We start from the raw sequence: 15490 nt of genomic DNA, 5'->3' as shown, positions 1-15490 counted from the left end.
CTTTGTGGGTGAGGGAACATCGGAAGTGTCCCGAGAAAACTTCTCGGTAAGACTGTAACCAGCCAGATCTGCAAAATGGAGACACAAAGTTTAACAGAGGCCACCATGCAAACCTAAAGCAGCTGCAGCTCCATATTTCATGGGACACATTTCCTGCAAACTTCTAAACAGCTGCACAGGGAAACATGCTCCTGCTGGCAGACACTTGAGGCAGGCCAGGGCAAAACCCTGAGCCACTTGCCCAGAGCTAGCACAGGCACAGCCTGGCCTCTGGGCTGCCCTGGGACAGCAGGGAGCCCAGAGCCCTGTGCTCTCCAGGAGTGGCTCAGCTGCACATGCACCCTCCTGCTCCTCTGCCTGCCCCACAGCTCAGCAGCCCTGCAGCTCCAGGGGCACTGGCAGCAGCACAGCTCCTTGCAGGGGCACGTGCAGGGCACAGCTGTTCCCTGGCAATGTGCACAGCCTCTCTGCGCTGCCACAAGACCCTTCCTCCCAACAGAGACTGGCCCAGCTCCCCCCTCACCTCTGTGTGAGGCTGAGCCATGGTTCCCTTCACCTTGTCCTCCATCTGGAGCTGCTCCAGGCCCCCCATGCCATGACCAGGAAGGGCAATGGAGAGAGCAGGGGCAGATGCAAACCCTTCCTTTGGATCTGGTCATTTTTGGCACAGCTGAAAAGGCAAATCCAGAGGTGTCCAACTCAGCGCTTCCTCAGCTTTCTGGAGAACATCTCGCCCTCACCAGCCCAGCATTTTGGAGAGGTTTTCCCGCACGTGTGCAGGCTTGCTGGCAGCACATTTCTTCAGCTGGGTGCCCATCACCTTGTAGAGGGCAGAGGCGAGCTTGGTGGCCACGGTGCGGACATTGGCGCTCCGCACGGGCAGCGCCTTGTTCTCCAGGAAGGACCAGAGCACGGGCAGGGCGTCGCGCTGGACGACTGCAGGGCTCCTGGCATGGACCCACTGCACAAGCACTGCCGGGACAGAGACACAGCTCCTTAGCCACCAGCCTCAATGCAAACAAGGATCTACCTCTGCTTTTGCTTCTGGCAAGCCTCTCTGGCCAAGATCAGCAAAACAGCACACAGAGCCCCTTGATCCAGAAACGGGCAAAGCAGCTGATCATCCTGGAAACAGAGCCACCAACCCTTCAGGACTAATTGCTCCAACCAGAGCCTTGTCCCTGTGGCAGACTTTGCACCTTTACTAAATTATTTCACAATCTCTTTCTGCATGAACAATGAATGAAATGTCCAACTGCCTTTTATTTCCATTAAGAAATTTTCTAAACCCACACTGCAGATTTGGAAATGCACCATAGAGATGAAATGGAGAGATTTCTAATAAAAGGGAAGATTCCATTTTTGTACCTTTGATGTCAAGAGCCAAATGCCTAATCTGGCTCTTCCCTTTGCTCAGTGGCACACAGCAAAGGGCAGGATTAGAACACACCTCAGAACTCCAGCCCACCAGAGATGGCTGCTGCCTGACAGCTGGATGAGAAACATCAGGGACCAGCTGGTGTCTTTGGCAGAATGCTTTTGGGGCTTCCTACAAAGAGCTGTTTCAAACCCCAGGGTGTCTTAGAGAATTACCCAGACCCCATTGCCGTGGCATTTGGGCATCTCCACATTTTAATGCCACTTCCCCTCCCAATGTTAATGGCATGTTTTCTTATAATGTCCACTGAAATAGGGGCATAGAGAAAGAAAAATGCTACACAGGGGACTGAAATGTAGCCAAAACACGAGTGTTTTCTCATATTGTCTCTGAAATCTCTCTGCCCGTTTTCTGAACTGAACTGTATCAAACACAGACAAAAAGTTACTACCAACAGGCTTCTTGCATGGCAGATTTGGCTGAGAGATCAAAACCTGAAATGCTCTGGAGACCATTCTTATTTTCTGATCAGACAAAATGTTATCTAGCAGCCATTTAATATTCTGCAGTGGAAGAGACTTTATTTTCTCAATGCTGTTAATCCACCAGCAGTCATCAACATTGAAAGAGCTCCTGCAAGTACCCAAAGCCAATTCTGCTAAGCAGGAAAGGGTTATGGTACCCATTTTAAAATGGGAATTCATTTGAGTTTAAATGCAATTAAAGACATTGGTGACTACTGAACGTGAGGAACAGCTGTCTGTTCCTACTAAATCTCAGAGAGGACATCTGCTTTTCCTAAAGTAGTCCTAATTTATGGTTAATTCCTTTATTTGAAAAAGAGATCAAAAGAACTGCTAAACTAAATTCCCTATTGCTGGAGATCTACTTTATTCAAATGCTCTTTAAAGGGCCTTTGACGTTCCCAATTGCTGAACATGCCCTTTTGAGATTCCTAATGAAGACACAAAGTGTATTAAACCTTGCATTCAAAGATGCTGGCATCATTAGCAGTGGATTTAGCCCCAGGTAAAGCAAGGCTATTAATCATCTTCTCTTCTATATATTGAGATTATCCTTTTTCCATTCCTTGGCTATTGCTGACATAGCAAGCTCCTCTGAGGAATCAATTATCAGCTGCATTTGTAGCATTTTGGACAGCGCTGGCACAGGCAGACACTGTTTGCACACCCTGAAAGGCTCAGTCCAAGGCCACTTGGACAGCACAGGCAGGGAGCCTCAGCCCTCTGCTTCTGTCCCTGTGCCCCAGAGGCTGCCTTGCACTAAACCCGTGCCTCTGATACCTCTGTTGAATTTTGACCTAAGCTGTGACCCCCAGGCTCTGCACGGTTCAGCCTCAAAACTTTCCAAGAGAAAAACAAGAATTCCGTGAGGACAAAACAAACTGATGCCCAGAAAGAGCATTTGCCACCATTTCCCCTCAAAGATCACAGATGTCCCTGAGCTTCCCAGACAGGAGCCAGCTGGGGTATTTGTAGCCCCTCCCTTTGCTGGAGGTGGTTCTGAGATGCCCCAGTGAGAGCTCAGCCCCGAGGCCGAGCGCTGCCCCCATCTCAGATGCTGCCCAGCTCTGCAGCAGCCAGGGCAAACCTGCCAAATCCACCTGCCTGGGCTATTGGGCAGCAGGGACAAGCTCAGCACCTCCTGATGTGGAGGAGCTGCTCTGCTGCCTGCTCACAGGCATTCCCTGTCAATACTCCCTGGGCAGAGCTCTTGGCTTAGAAGGGGAGGCCATACCTGTGATACGCTCAGTGACATCCAGCAGAGCTTGGCCACTCAGGTGATTCCATTGGTAGCTGAACTCTTTCAGCAGTGACACTTGATCTACAAGGGAAACACATGGTTCTGCTCACTTTTCTCAGGTCATAGGAGAAAGGACAGTGGGGAGGCAAAGGGCAGGGCCAACCCCATTTTATAAAATCAAGTACATTTCTGTGGGTTTTGAATCCTTTTCTTCATTCCTTCCAGCCTCCTTGGCAGGGTTTTAAATTCCAAAAGAAAAGCTCTCCTTTCACATTTGTAAATGCAAACTTGTCTGCTGTAGCAGGAGCTGTGTTAAAACATTTCACATCAGGGACCTCAAGAGTTCAGTCACATGGAAGCAGTGAAAAGGTTTTGCATCCCAGAGCAAAAAGGAAGAAGCCCATACTTGGGTCACAGAAAGGCACTGAGTCAGGCAGTTCCTGAGTTCACAGAGCAACTGGGGAGGAGAAAGTGCAAACTCCCCTTGAAGACCTGCCTCTTCAACACTCCTTTTTCCAGGCATATTTCCCCAGTGCAGCATTCTCAGAGCTGACATAAATCTGCATGGCAGAGGAATTTAGAGCAGCCCTTGCCTATGTAGTTAATTGCTGTGGCCATCTTGCTCCATGCAAAACAACATGTGGAACAAGGCATCATTGACAGCTGGGTTTATACCTGTTTGTTCGAAAGAAATGAACTTGGTGAATGATAAGTTCCCCTTTGAAAATAGAAGACAAAGAAGCAAAGTGGAAAATAGGCAGCTGATGCCTCTAATGTAGAGCCTTGCAGGTGGCTGCTCTGCAGAAGCTCTGATGGGTCAGTGTCCCTTCATGCCAACAGCAAAGCTGTTCATTTGGGAAGTCAGACAGGGCCTAAGCAAACTCCAAACCCCCTTTGCCTCTGAACTGCAGCAAAGCTGTAGCCCAGGACTTGCTCTTCAGACAAGCAGCACAGAGCCAAGGGCTCCTGGGACTGTTGGGAAATGCTGATCACATTCCAGCCTGTTGGGGATGGTGCATAAGGACTGCAGCTGCACAGCTTCTGGTGGGTGTCAGCTGGAGTGTTCCACAGACAAGAGCAGCTGTCAAGGCACTCAGCGCTCTCTTGTGCAGGAGAGACAGAGACGAAGTTGAGGAGAGTCCCTGCCAGGGCTCAGCCTTACCCAAATGAGCAATGGATTCTTCCAGTGCTTTCACAGCTGCCCCACGAACCCTGGCATCCTTTGAATTCAGGTTCTTTGTTATTCCTTCTACCAAACCAATGATCACCGGGTTCAGGGCATCTTTCAGGGCTCCTGTGATTTCAGCCAGCACGTCCAGCGCCCTCTGCTTCACTTTCTTGTGGCTGTCAGATATTCTCAGGACAAAATAATCAAAAATCTGTGAAGAGAACAAGCAACGTGAAAGCTGGATTCAAATGTCCTTGTTTGAAGAGTGGCTGTAGCAGTCAGCAATGTCAAAGATGAAAGTGATCCTTTCTCTCAGGCCAGCACTCGCTTGCACAATTTCACTGTTTTCCTGTGGGCCACTCACTGGAATGGTGGCCCAACCTCATGCTGGTTGAAAGATTTTCTTCTGTTTTTAGGAGGTTTGGCTGGGGACAGAATAGTTCCTATGGCATTTCTCTCCATCTCTAAATCATTAAATCAATTCCATTTATTAATGCTAAAGACTACCTTTGCTTTGAATGGAAGCAGATGTTTACAATGCCCGGTTTTCTATACAGTTGCCTCAAGTACTGAGGGCAGTTATGACTTTGCCAAAACTATGGCTGGAGGAGATAGAAGTTTTCTTTTGTTTGTCTCAGAGGCCTGTGTCTGGAGAAGAGCAGGGCTCTGATCAACTCTTCCAGGATCCAGACCATTTCTCTAAGTAACAGGTGGACTTCTGAAATGTCATGTGCTGTACAGCTCTCATAAGAGCAGGTTCAGTCCCTTGACAGCCTCATTGTCAGGCACCTTTTCCTGGAAAAAGGGAAAACGCAGCTACTGGGAGGAGAAGGCAGAGATGAGTCCTTCGCTGTTTTCCTCCTTTTCCAAAGAGAAAAAAAGACTCCCAAGAAGGGTGAGCATTGTCTTTACCAAGAGGAATAGGAACAAGGATGGAAATGAGTAGCCAGAGCTGTGCCTGTGTAAGACAAGATGGAGTTCATAGAAATGTTGTTTTTGAAAAAACAACTGGGTCTAAACCAACCCAGCCTGATACTTCTCTTCCCTGTGCAAACCCATTTTTGGTCTAGAGAACAATTGCCATGCTTTCAGGGGCTGGATTCCCTTCACTTCACCCAACTGGGAGTAGGAGAGAGCAGCAGTTACACCAGCAGAAAATTCTGCCATCATCTGATGAACAGTATCAATAGGCACCTGCCAGACAAATACAGCTGGACTGAAATAACTTGTCCTGAAGCCTGGACCTGAATTACATTTGTCTGGGTAAGAGGGACCAGCGTGTCCCAAACAGCCAAGACAGAGTGCCAAGACACACTGAATTAACTTTGCTGCTACAGGCTTAGGAAAGGAGCTAAAGGAAAGGAGCAGTGAAGATACCCTACATACTTGGACAATGTTAGTGGAGATGAGCTGGGGGTTTGTTCTGCACAGGTCTTGGAGGAGTTCCACTCCTTCCATCCTTGTCTGAAACCCCTTGGCTTCCAGGAGATGGTAAAGCTTCTGGAGCAGCTCCGTTTCTTCCACAGCTGGAGGTGACGTGACCTGGGCTTTTGCACGGTGTAGGAGGTGTCCATCAGAGAGAGATTTCACCCTGGAAAATAAAACCAAATGAGGACCTGGTGGTGATAATTATCATAGCATGGCATCCCTGTCGAGGAAATAATTAGCATTGGCTCCATGATTCCAGAAGGCTGAGGCTGATCAATCACTTTATTGTACTGTACTATACTATACTGTACTATACTATACTATACTATACTGAAACTCATCACCCTTACAGACAGTCAGATACAGACAGACCAGATTGGTCAATTGAATCCAAAACACCATCACCAGTGGCCAATTAAGAAATTACCCTTTGGTAAACAAATCTCCATAACACATTCCACATGTTCACAACAAGAGGTGCAGCAAGTGCAGATAAGAATTGTTTCTCATTCTTTTCTCTGATCTTCTCACAGCTTTCCCCAGGACAATGCCTGGGAAAGTTGTGCCTGCTGCTCTCTATGGAGAGAGCTGCAGCCACAGACAATACCTTCAGTTAATTGTGAGCAAAACGTCTTGAGCAGCTTTCCTAATTATGTGATTTCAAGCTGGAAAATCATGAGGCTCTGAAGAACAACGTGGACCTCATGACAATCATTATGGCAGACAATCTGCAAGTGACATTCTCAGCACTGCTCACTCAGGAAAACCAAGGATGAGATGCATCTGATCTATCTTCAGATGGCTGCCAGGGCACACAGGTCACATTGCTTTGTGGAGAAAGAGAGACACTACTTCCAAGTTTAAATGCCTCCTCATATGGGAGGTGTGTGTCTTACAATAAGGAAACTCATCACTCTGGAGAAGTGTCTCTACAACCAGGCATGACAATCTGGAAAAGCAGCTCAGATGCATCTGAACAGGTAAACAGGACCATATTTGAAGATTCAGAAAATCAGTAACAGAGATAAAAACAGAAGCCTGACATGCCAGAACTACACTCACATTTCATTTGCTTCCCTAGAGACTAGATGCACAGCTTAACAACCCCACTGGGAACAATTCTCCTGATCAACCTGTCTCTTCCATGAGCACAGGAAGATGCTAGCTGTGCTACTGAGGCATGCGGTCACTTTCCTGCCACTGCTGAGCAGGACAGAGCTAAACAAATCCCCTCTGCTATCAGAGGAGAACAGGTACAAGTAGCTCTGCCAGTGGCATGAAGAGACAGCAAGGAGCAAATTCCTGTCTTAAATGCTGATTGCAGCACAGGGAGAAATACACCAAACATGCTGTCCATCAAGCAAGTTACATGAAGGACAGGAATATCAAGACAAAAAGTCCACATTCAGACACCTGTTGACTGAAGTTGTTCAGAAATTGCCTTGCTCCTTACTACTCAAACTTGGTACTGTTTGAGGGTAAGAAAACCATGATTCAGCTAGGCCAAACCACATGGATGAGAACTGCATCTTTGTGGAATGGCATCTTGCATCCAGACTGAGATTTCTCATCAAAACACCCATCTGAAAAAGACTCCACTCAGATGGAAAAAAAGCCCTGGTTGAATTTACTTGTCCCAAGTCAGGCAGCAGAAACTTGGCCCTCTCCCAGCCTCCACAGCACTGCCCTTGCCACTGCACTGCATCGTCTGAGCTGCAACCAACGGGTGTCTTTTTGTCTCTCCATTTTTGTGGAAACCCCTCCAGAGAAGTTGTGTTCAGCACAATGCAGAAGTCGACATTTTTTATCCTAGAGCATTTGTAGGGAAAGGAAACAATCTGTGGCACTGGTCATGTCTTCCAGGAAGATTTTCCTGAGGAAGAGACATGTAAAGCTTGTCATGTGCTTTGTCTCATCTGACAAAAGTGCTCAGTACCGTTTGCTAGAAGACAATGTGGCCTGGGGCTTCTTTGAGCCATCGTTCCTCTCCTTCACTGGCTCCTTGACAGATGGGCCTTCAGCCTTCTGGTTTGCCATGCCCTACAAAGACATAGAGAAACCCCATCCATCTTTAGAATATAAAACAGGAAATTCCCTGTTGAAAACACAAGTTAGAACCAGGATCACTGCTACCAAGGCTTAGGGAAACATTTCCTAACTTACAGATGGAAACAGAGCAGAGATTGAGTGATGCCAACTCTTTGTTTTCAACAGCCCAAGGCAGGTTATGGGTGCTACCAGACTGAGCAGCAGTCTAAAATCCCAAATTCCTTCGTCTTGAGCATAAATGGGAATAATGCAAACTGGCAGGCAACGAGTGTTTGTGAAGGAAGCAGCAGAACAAACTGGACTCTTTGGGGGTTGGCCCATTGTGTTGGAAGTTGATTTGGTTCAACACTCACTCTCCCTGTGCCTGCACAAAGGCAGGCTCCCTTCTGTAATGTTGATAAAAAAATAAAATCCCCCCCATCAAACAAACAAAGGATTTTCCACTGGATGCTGCTGAATTCACCAAGCTTCTTCCAGCTCCACAGGGCTTGACAGCAGGGCAGCATTCCCAAAAGACAGACAGTCATTGTAGTAACTAGGATTGACTTGGACATCTTTTGTAAATTTGGAAATTTTCTTGGCACTACTACTTCCAGTGTCCTTTGCAAAGACTCTGTTATCTTCAGAAGCACAATTCTCACTTAATTGCTTTACAGGGGGCAGAGTAGGGAAAGCATGGTGGGGGTTACTCTTAAATGTAAACCCATTTTCTCCTCTTTCCCTTCCCTCTTTGTGACCAATATTGAAAATATTCAAAACCCCATTTTTTCCCTAATAATATCAGTTCCTTCGTGGCCTGCTGATGAACAGGCTGAGGATCAACAGCTCATTCCCAGGAGCAAAATGATTCAGCAGAAGAGGAATGAGCTAAAGACAGATTGGGTATGTTTGATCTCATATTAGCAGTGGCAATACTTGCACAAAGGAGACATTTCTCCTGCCAAGCACTTACTTTCTTCTTAATTCTTGTCAGAATATCTTCCAGGTCACGGGGGGAAAGAGATTGTTCCAGAAGCATTTTAAATTGTTGATGAGTGAGCAACATCTTCACCATCTCCTGTCCATAATGCCTAAGGAAGGAAGGCAGGAAGAAAATGAAAGAAAAGTGAACAAACACAGGAAGAGTGTTAACAGAAGAGGCTGATACCTTAAACTCATCAGGTGCAATCCCTGCAGGAGAAGGCATTACCTACTCAGCAAAGAGGGAGATTTACCTCACTTGACACTGCACAGTGCTGCCAGCTGAACACAAGAGGCAGGAGGAGAATGTGGGGCAACAGAAAAATACCATTTCACTCTGAAACTGGGGGTGTGCTTCTGTGGCATCAAAGGATCCCAGGGAACAAGCAAAACACATCTGCTTTGTTGTCAGAGCCTATTAGCAGTGTCTTGCTGCCATTGCACAATAATTTGCCTTTCTTTAACTGGCAGGGAAGCCAGGACAAAACACCTCATGCATCCTCTTGATTATTCTATACTATGTGTATGCACAGGGGCAGCTAGTTGCTCTGGTGTTCTTGGCAGCTATTCATGGGAATTCCATCACCAAAGGAAGGGGATTTAGGTAGTTTGGGTTGATTTTGCCACTAGGAAACCACAGCTTTCTTCAAGAAGAAATGTGGAGCTCACTGAGCCACTGATAACAGCATTCTAGAAATCTGCAGAACAAGTTTAGAAAGACTGAATATGTTGGCTAAAGACCCCTGAAATATTTCTAGGCAAGTCTGAAGTTAATGAGAAATGGATGTTTGGGATCCTTCAGTGATGAACATTAGCCAACTCTTTGGCTTTGTGTTGTGCACCTAAGGCCAAACAAGACTGTTGGACTGGCTGATCTGAGCTCTTTTGATCTCACTAAAGAATCCTTCAAGCCACAGGAAAAAGGTGGCAATGCTCCTTTTTGCTGGCCAACCTCAGGTTTCCCAGTACAGCCATTTGCCCAGGCAGCCCAGAGCGGTGGTCACAGCACCAAGGCTGACAGAGCTCAAGAAGTGTTTGGACAATGCTCTCAAGCACATGGAGTGACTCTTGGGGTCACTGCACATGGCCAGGGGATGGACTCCATGACCCTGATGGGTCCCTTCCAACTCAGCATATTCCATGATTCTGTGACCTTTATTCACACTGTGAGGTAACTTCATATTCCCTTTAGTTTCCATTCTTGTGTGGTTTCACCTTTAGAGCCAGACACAAAAGGGTTTTCCTGTTTTCGGAGGTGAAATGAAGATCATTACCTTGTGTCCTTGTGACAGTCCTGAGCAAGCTTCCCTGCCACGTGTGCCAGCCTCTCAGCCCTGGCTGTGCCTGCGAGCTTGGTGACTCCAATTCTCTGCATCAGGGACAGGAGGAGTTGGGCCGCACACTGCCGCACCGGGGCGTGGCCCCTGCTGGGGAGGAGAGAGCAAACCCTGGGCCACAGGGACCAGGAGCAGCAGCAGCACAGGCCTTGGCCAGAGCCTGCTCCCTGCCCTTGCTGGGGGAAGGAGCCTGGGCTCTCCCTGCACCTTCAGACACCTGCAGAAGGTTCTGTCCTCAGGTAAACACAAAGTTAGCATTGTACACGAGGCCTGCCTGCACGGAAGAGGGAGGAATTCAGTCTCCCTGCACTGTCTGATACTCAATTTCTTTCACAGTATTTACTCAGAGAAAGATTCAAGAAATAGATGACATATGAATAATTTAGAGATTAAGGACAATTGATGCTGACCCATCAGAGGGCACCCAGTACACAGAGCTGCAGCAGGATTGAGGCTCTTTCCACCCATTTATCCTCAAATCTGCAGAACTTTGGAAAACAACAAATGCAGGGAAAACACCTTGTGGGCTGTGAAGTTGCAGAATATCCAGCAATGCAGCCTGTTTCTTCTGTGGGGCTTGGCAATGGATCCATCTGAATGTTTTACCCAATTCCAAAGCTGAGGAAAGGGTGGCAGGCAGTTTAGCCAGGTTGTCCTGTTCTAGAGAGTGTCTCTTGGGAACTATCACCAACATTTAAGGCAGCATTTGCTTCAACTGTCCCATGGCAGTCAGCCTGTGAAGGTGCCTGTACAGTGATTCATCATCTCAAGGCTAACATGAAACATCAGTTTGAATAGAAAGTAGAGCTCTAAGGCCAGGACAGTCATACAAGGCTCCTTTGGCAGGAGCTGCACCTGCTGTGCAGGCTGGGCCACACCCAGCAGATTGTCCCCCATGTGCTCCACGCCCCAGCAAGGACCCTCCTCATTTCTCAAGTTAATGGCATCATGAGGAGACATGGTTTTCCCAGGGCCTCTGTGGTTAGTGCTGTGAAATACCAAACACTGCTCACAGCTGCAATTGCAATTGTCCCTCTTCCCACAAAAGCACAAGGCTCTATCCTTGGCCTTTGCAGGCACTTTCACTTCCCCACTGATCACCACATCTAGGAAAATCTGACAGGCTGGGAGAACTCCAGGAAGCAGCGGGAAGCTGTGTCAGAGGAGCTTTAGTTTGGATATCAGGAAAAAGGGTTTTTCACCCAGAGTGGTTGGGCACTGGAACAGGCTCCCCAGGGCAGTGGTCACAGCACCAAGCCTGACAGGGTTGAAGAAGCATTTGGACAACAATCTCAGGCACTTGGTGTGACCCTTGGGCTGTTCTGGGCAAGGCCAGGAGCTGGACTCGATGGTCCTGATGGGCCCCTTCCAACTCCTCATATTCTACAGTTCTGTGATTCTGAGAACTAATAGGCTGCAGGAGGGCAGAAATAGGTGACAAGAGGAAAGAAGTGAGGTTGCTCAGAGAATCAAGTCACTGAGTCCACACAAGATGCAGGATACAGGACCCTTCCCTCCCACCATTCCCATTCTCTGTCTCATCCCTTCTCCCTCCCACGCACACGAAGGTGAAGAACATCACTAAAAGAAGAAGAACCTACTTGACTCCCATGTCCATGAGAGCAGTCATTGCTCGTGCAGGAGTCACATTCTCCACCATGATCCCCAGGGTCTGACTGGCTGCTTTCTGAACAAATTCTGGGGAGTTGGACACCATCTGGAGAAGGACCCGAGCAACCTCATCCACCTCAGAGTCCATGTCCTTCTTCAAGGTCACAAAGAGCTCTCCCAGAGTGACAATGGCAGAGTAGGACACCTTGGAACGGAGGTTGGTCACCTGGGGAAATCATGAGGGGAAACATAAGAATCACATTTGAAAGAAAACCATTTGCCTTCAACAGAAGTCCCAGGAAATGACAACACATCCCACTGTGTCCAGAGGAACATACAAGTACCAGAAGAGCAGGAGAGCACAAGCACAGAAAGGCACTTACTCTGGCACCAATTTCTGGCCTCAGACCTGCTCACTGCAGGCCATAAATAAAAATTTCATTAAGTGTTCTAGTTAACCCTTCCAAAATGTCCACAGCTTTGATTTTAGGCCCTTTTACTAAAAAATTAAAGCAAGAGCTGCTTTCAAATCATAAAGGCACAAGTGATAAAGATAAAAGAGTCAGGTGCTCCTGTTCAAAAAAGCAACACCAGCAGTTGAAGCACTCAGCCAGGAAACAGAAACACAGGCTCAGGTCTACAGACTCATTTGCAGTGTTGAATTACAACTTGGGCAGAGATTGGGACTCTGGCAAATAACAGCATCAGTGTCTCAGTTTCTGCATTTGCACATTGCATTATAAAGGCACCACACTCAAAGATGAGTGTCAGATACCTGACCTGCCAGTAAATACAGCTGCATGTGCCCACAGATCCTGCAGATAGCTGAGAGACATTGGAAATCTCAGGTCTAAAACCAGAAATGAAGGCAGACCTTGAGCACACATGGAGATGAACAAGCTCATCCCTACTCTACTCACTGTGTATGAAGTATGGGGGACAATTCAGAGCAATGTTCTCACCTCGCTGGTAAGTGCCAAGCAAACCTCACGAAGTCTACAAAGCAGGACCTCTGAATGGGACCCAGCCAGGTGTTGGATGCTGAAGAGTCCCTTCTCCTTCAGCTCCCTGAAAGGCAGAAGATTGATTTTTCTCTCCACCAAGGCAGCAGCCTCTGAAATGACCAAGCTGGCAGCACAGTTCAACAATGGGAGGAGCTTTTCAAGGAGTATTTAATGAAATTGTGGAACGCGTTGCCCCAGGATGCTGTGGCTGTCAAAAGCATTCACAAACCCAAGAGGCAAAGAGAGGGGTTTCAGAGAGGCCATTTAAGAAGACAGCCTTTCTGAAATCTCTGGCACATGAGGCCCCTCTGTCACTGCTTCCTAGAAGCTGTGAGACCGGGCCATGCTGCTGTTTCTTGTCACCTCCCTGTACCTGTCCCTGAGACACAGTGCCACCGGGCTGTTATTGGGGCATTTTCCTTCTTTGTCAGCCCCAGCAGGCATTCAGCAGGGAGAGTCTGCACTGCCACTCTGGAGCTGAGTTTCCACTCTACAATCTTGGCCTCTCTGTCACCCCCTCCACTCCACCTCACACATTCCCCAAAAAAGCAGCAGGATGTCTGCTGGGACTGCCTCAGCCTGCAGGAAGGCCAAGTGGGTCCTGGCCTCTCCTGACCCACAGCACAGCTTTCTTTCATCCCAGCATGGAAATACAGAAATTGTATTATCATATCACACAGAGGGCCAGGAGCTTTTTATTTTGGCTGCAAGTGTCCACAGGGCATTGGGGAAGAGGAGAAAAAGAGTGTTTTGCAGCAAGCAACCTGGCTACTCAGGCAGGATGGTAGGAAAAGTGTCTGGAAGCTGCTTTTTAGGACTTTGGTTGTTCTGCTGAAGCCTTTGACAGAGCTGATGAGCAGATCCCAGAGCTGTGGAGCGTTCCTGGGAAATTTGTCCTTGGATATGTCTACGAATGCTCTCCCAGCCATGAACTGCCATCTGTGTCCTGTCCATATGTCACTGCCTTGACTGTTGAGTGTCTGAGGTGCCTCTTGAGGCTGCTATGGACCTCCTTCACCAAGGAATGGATTGTGATACAACATCCCTTTCTGCTTATGTTTGGGCACTGACAGAGCCTGGACCCCTCTGGCTGAGCTTGGGCTCTCGCCAAGCAAGATTGCAAATGAGAGCAGCTCATGGTCCTCAGCTCCTCCCTCCTGCTGTGACAGACAGACATGGCCATGGGGACAGAATGGAGCTGCCCCATCTGCCAGGTCACTAAGAAGGATGTGAATTTTTCTCTGCCCTGTCACCACCAGTTCTGCCTGGGCTGCATCCTGCAGTGGGCAAAGAGAAATCCAGCGTGCCCACTCTGCAGAAGAATGATAGAAGCTGTCAGGTTTTCTGAGTCAGATGAACAGGACTACATACAATTTGCCATCAGCTCCCCCAAACAATTGCTAGAGTCCAGCAGGGAGAGAGCCTGGCCACCTTGCTGAAAACAGCCCCCAAGACCCTGAGATGGCTGCTCCATCTTCCCCACGGGGAGCACTGTCCCCAGCTGAGCAGGGGCCTGCAGGACCAGAGCCTGTGGATGGCCTCCTGCCGAAGGTGTGGGCTGAATTTTTCAAATAACAATGTCATCTACTGGACCAAAGGTGGCCCTGGCTGCACCAGAAGCTGGAGGGAATATGCCAGCACCAGAGATGGCTGGTTAAAGAATTCATAGAGCAGCATCCTGCACGCCCTCTGTGCCTATGATCAAGTTGCCAAAATCTTGGTGCCAGTACTGCAGCTTCTCCTCTGTAGCAATCTGAATTGCTGCTAGCATAGTCAGGGTAAAGAAGCAAAAAGGACCTTTGCATCATCTCCACAGATGTTTTATTCAGCTGTGCAGGGAGATGTTCAGGTCCCAGCACCCACACACAGAGGGTCTCACTTTGTCTCCACAGGGGCGTGGGGCTGACCCTGATCTCAGGGCAGTACAAAGATAAGGGGGCCAATCAGGGAATAGGGAAGGTGTGGCTCAGGAACACAGGAGCAGACACAGGAACAGGGGAAGGAGCCAATGGGCTCTAACAGCTTTTTGAGGGAAGCTTCTCGTGTCTCTCTAGACCAGGGAATGCCCCCCCAGGGTCTCCACAATTCCCCGTGTTTTATATTATTAGGAAAGATTCTCTGAAGGATCAACTGAATCAACACAAAATGACAAAAACAATCAAAAGCACTCATAAGACAATTGTTCAAAATGCAAACAATTCTGAGTTCCCAATGTGCCAACAGATTTCTTGGAGTGTCTTAGATCTGGCAGGAGGGATGCAGGGTTTTCTTAGCACAGTTTATCAGGAAACTGAGTCATACATCCTGAACCTCTGGTCCATGGCCTCCTCACTGTCATTGTGCAGCAAGGAGGCCCAGAGGCTGCTGTGCTCTGGTCCTGTCAGGGATGAGAGCAGCGGCTCTGTGGCCAGCGCCAGCTCCAGCTCCAGCAGCTCACAAGAGGAGGCTCCTTCCAGAAGCTCTGTTGGCTCCAGTGTGGCAGACCAACAGAGCACACTGGAAGCCACCCTCCATTGCAGCCACCCCCCAGCTGCGCCCATCATCCCTGCAGAGCAGGAGCTGCCCCAGAGGACCCGCGGCAGGAGCTCAGGACAGTGGCAGGTCCCTCTGCCCAGGGCAGAGTCACAGAACCTCTGCTCCTGGCTGGCACAGGGGCTGCTTACCCTGGTGTCCCACGGAGAGGAGGGATCCTGGGCCCCAAACTCTGCCCAGCCCTGCAAAAGGCCACCTTGCCAGCAGTGCTAGCAGTGCTAGCGAGGTTCCTGCAGCCATTCAGTCAAATAAGAGGAAA

The 15490-nt window shown here is 48.5% G+C and overlaps 1 protein-coding gene across 1 annotated transcript; it reads right to left on the bottom strand.

Annotated features, from left to right (window-relative positions):
* Window positions 1-736: 736 nt before the first annotated feature.
* LOC118701228 (TOG array regulator of axonemal microtubules protein 2-like) lies at window positions 737-15239 on the bottom strand. Its single transcript, XM_054518405.1, has 10 exons — window positions 15001-15239; window positions 12658-12763; window positions 11686-11921; window positions 10022-10174; window positions 8740-8857; window positions 7675-7778; window positions 5697-5901; window positions 4305-4521; window positions 3137-3223; window positions 737-972 (listed from the first exon to the last, which is right to left on the bottom strand). Exons 1-10 carry the CDS (start codon window positions 15237-15239, stop codon window positions 737-739), a joined length of 1701 nt encoding a protein of 566 aa, XP_054374380.1.
* Between the last annotated feature and the right edge of the window lie 251 nt (window positions 15240-15490).

The sequence above is a fragment of the Molothrus ater genome, unplaced genomic scaffold, assembly GCF_012460135.2.
Source record: "Molothrus ater isolate BHLD 08-10-18 breed brown headed cowbird unplaced genomic scaffold, BPBGC_Mater_1.1 matUn_MA528, whole genome shotgun sequence".
NCBI classification, from domain to species: Eukaryota; Metazoa; Chordata; class Aves; order Passeriformes; family Icteridae; genus Molothrus; species Molothrus ater.
The sequence above is the reverse complement of the archived record's forward strand: the minus strand, read 5'-3'. Positions and strand labels throughout refer to the sequence as shown.

Bases quoted from the DNA above. Each gene is read 5' to 3' on its own strand.
- LOC118701228 (XM_054518405.1), bottom strand. From the start codon at position 15,239: ATGGGCGCAGCTGGGGGGTGGCTGCAATGGAGGGTGGCTTCCAGTGTG. The intron at 7,779-8,739 runs GTAAGTGCTTGG...ATGTCTTTGTAG, and splicing joins TGACAAGAATTAAGAAGAAA to GGCATGGCAAACCAGAAGGC. The intron at 5,902-7,674 runs GTACTGAGCACT...TTTATTTTCCAG, and splicing joins ACATTGTCTTCTAGCAAACG to GGTGAAATCTCTCTCTGATG.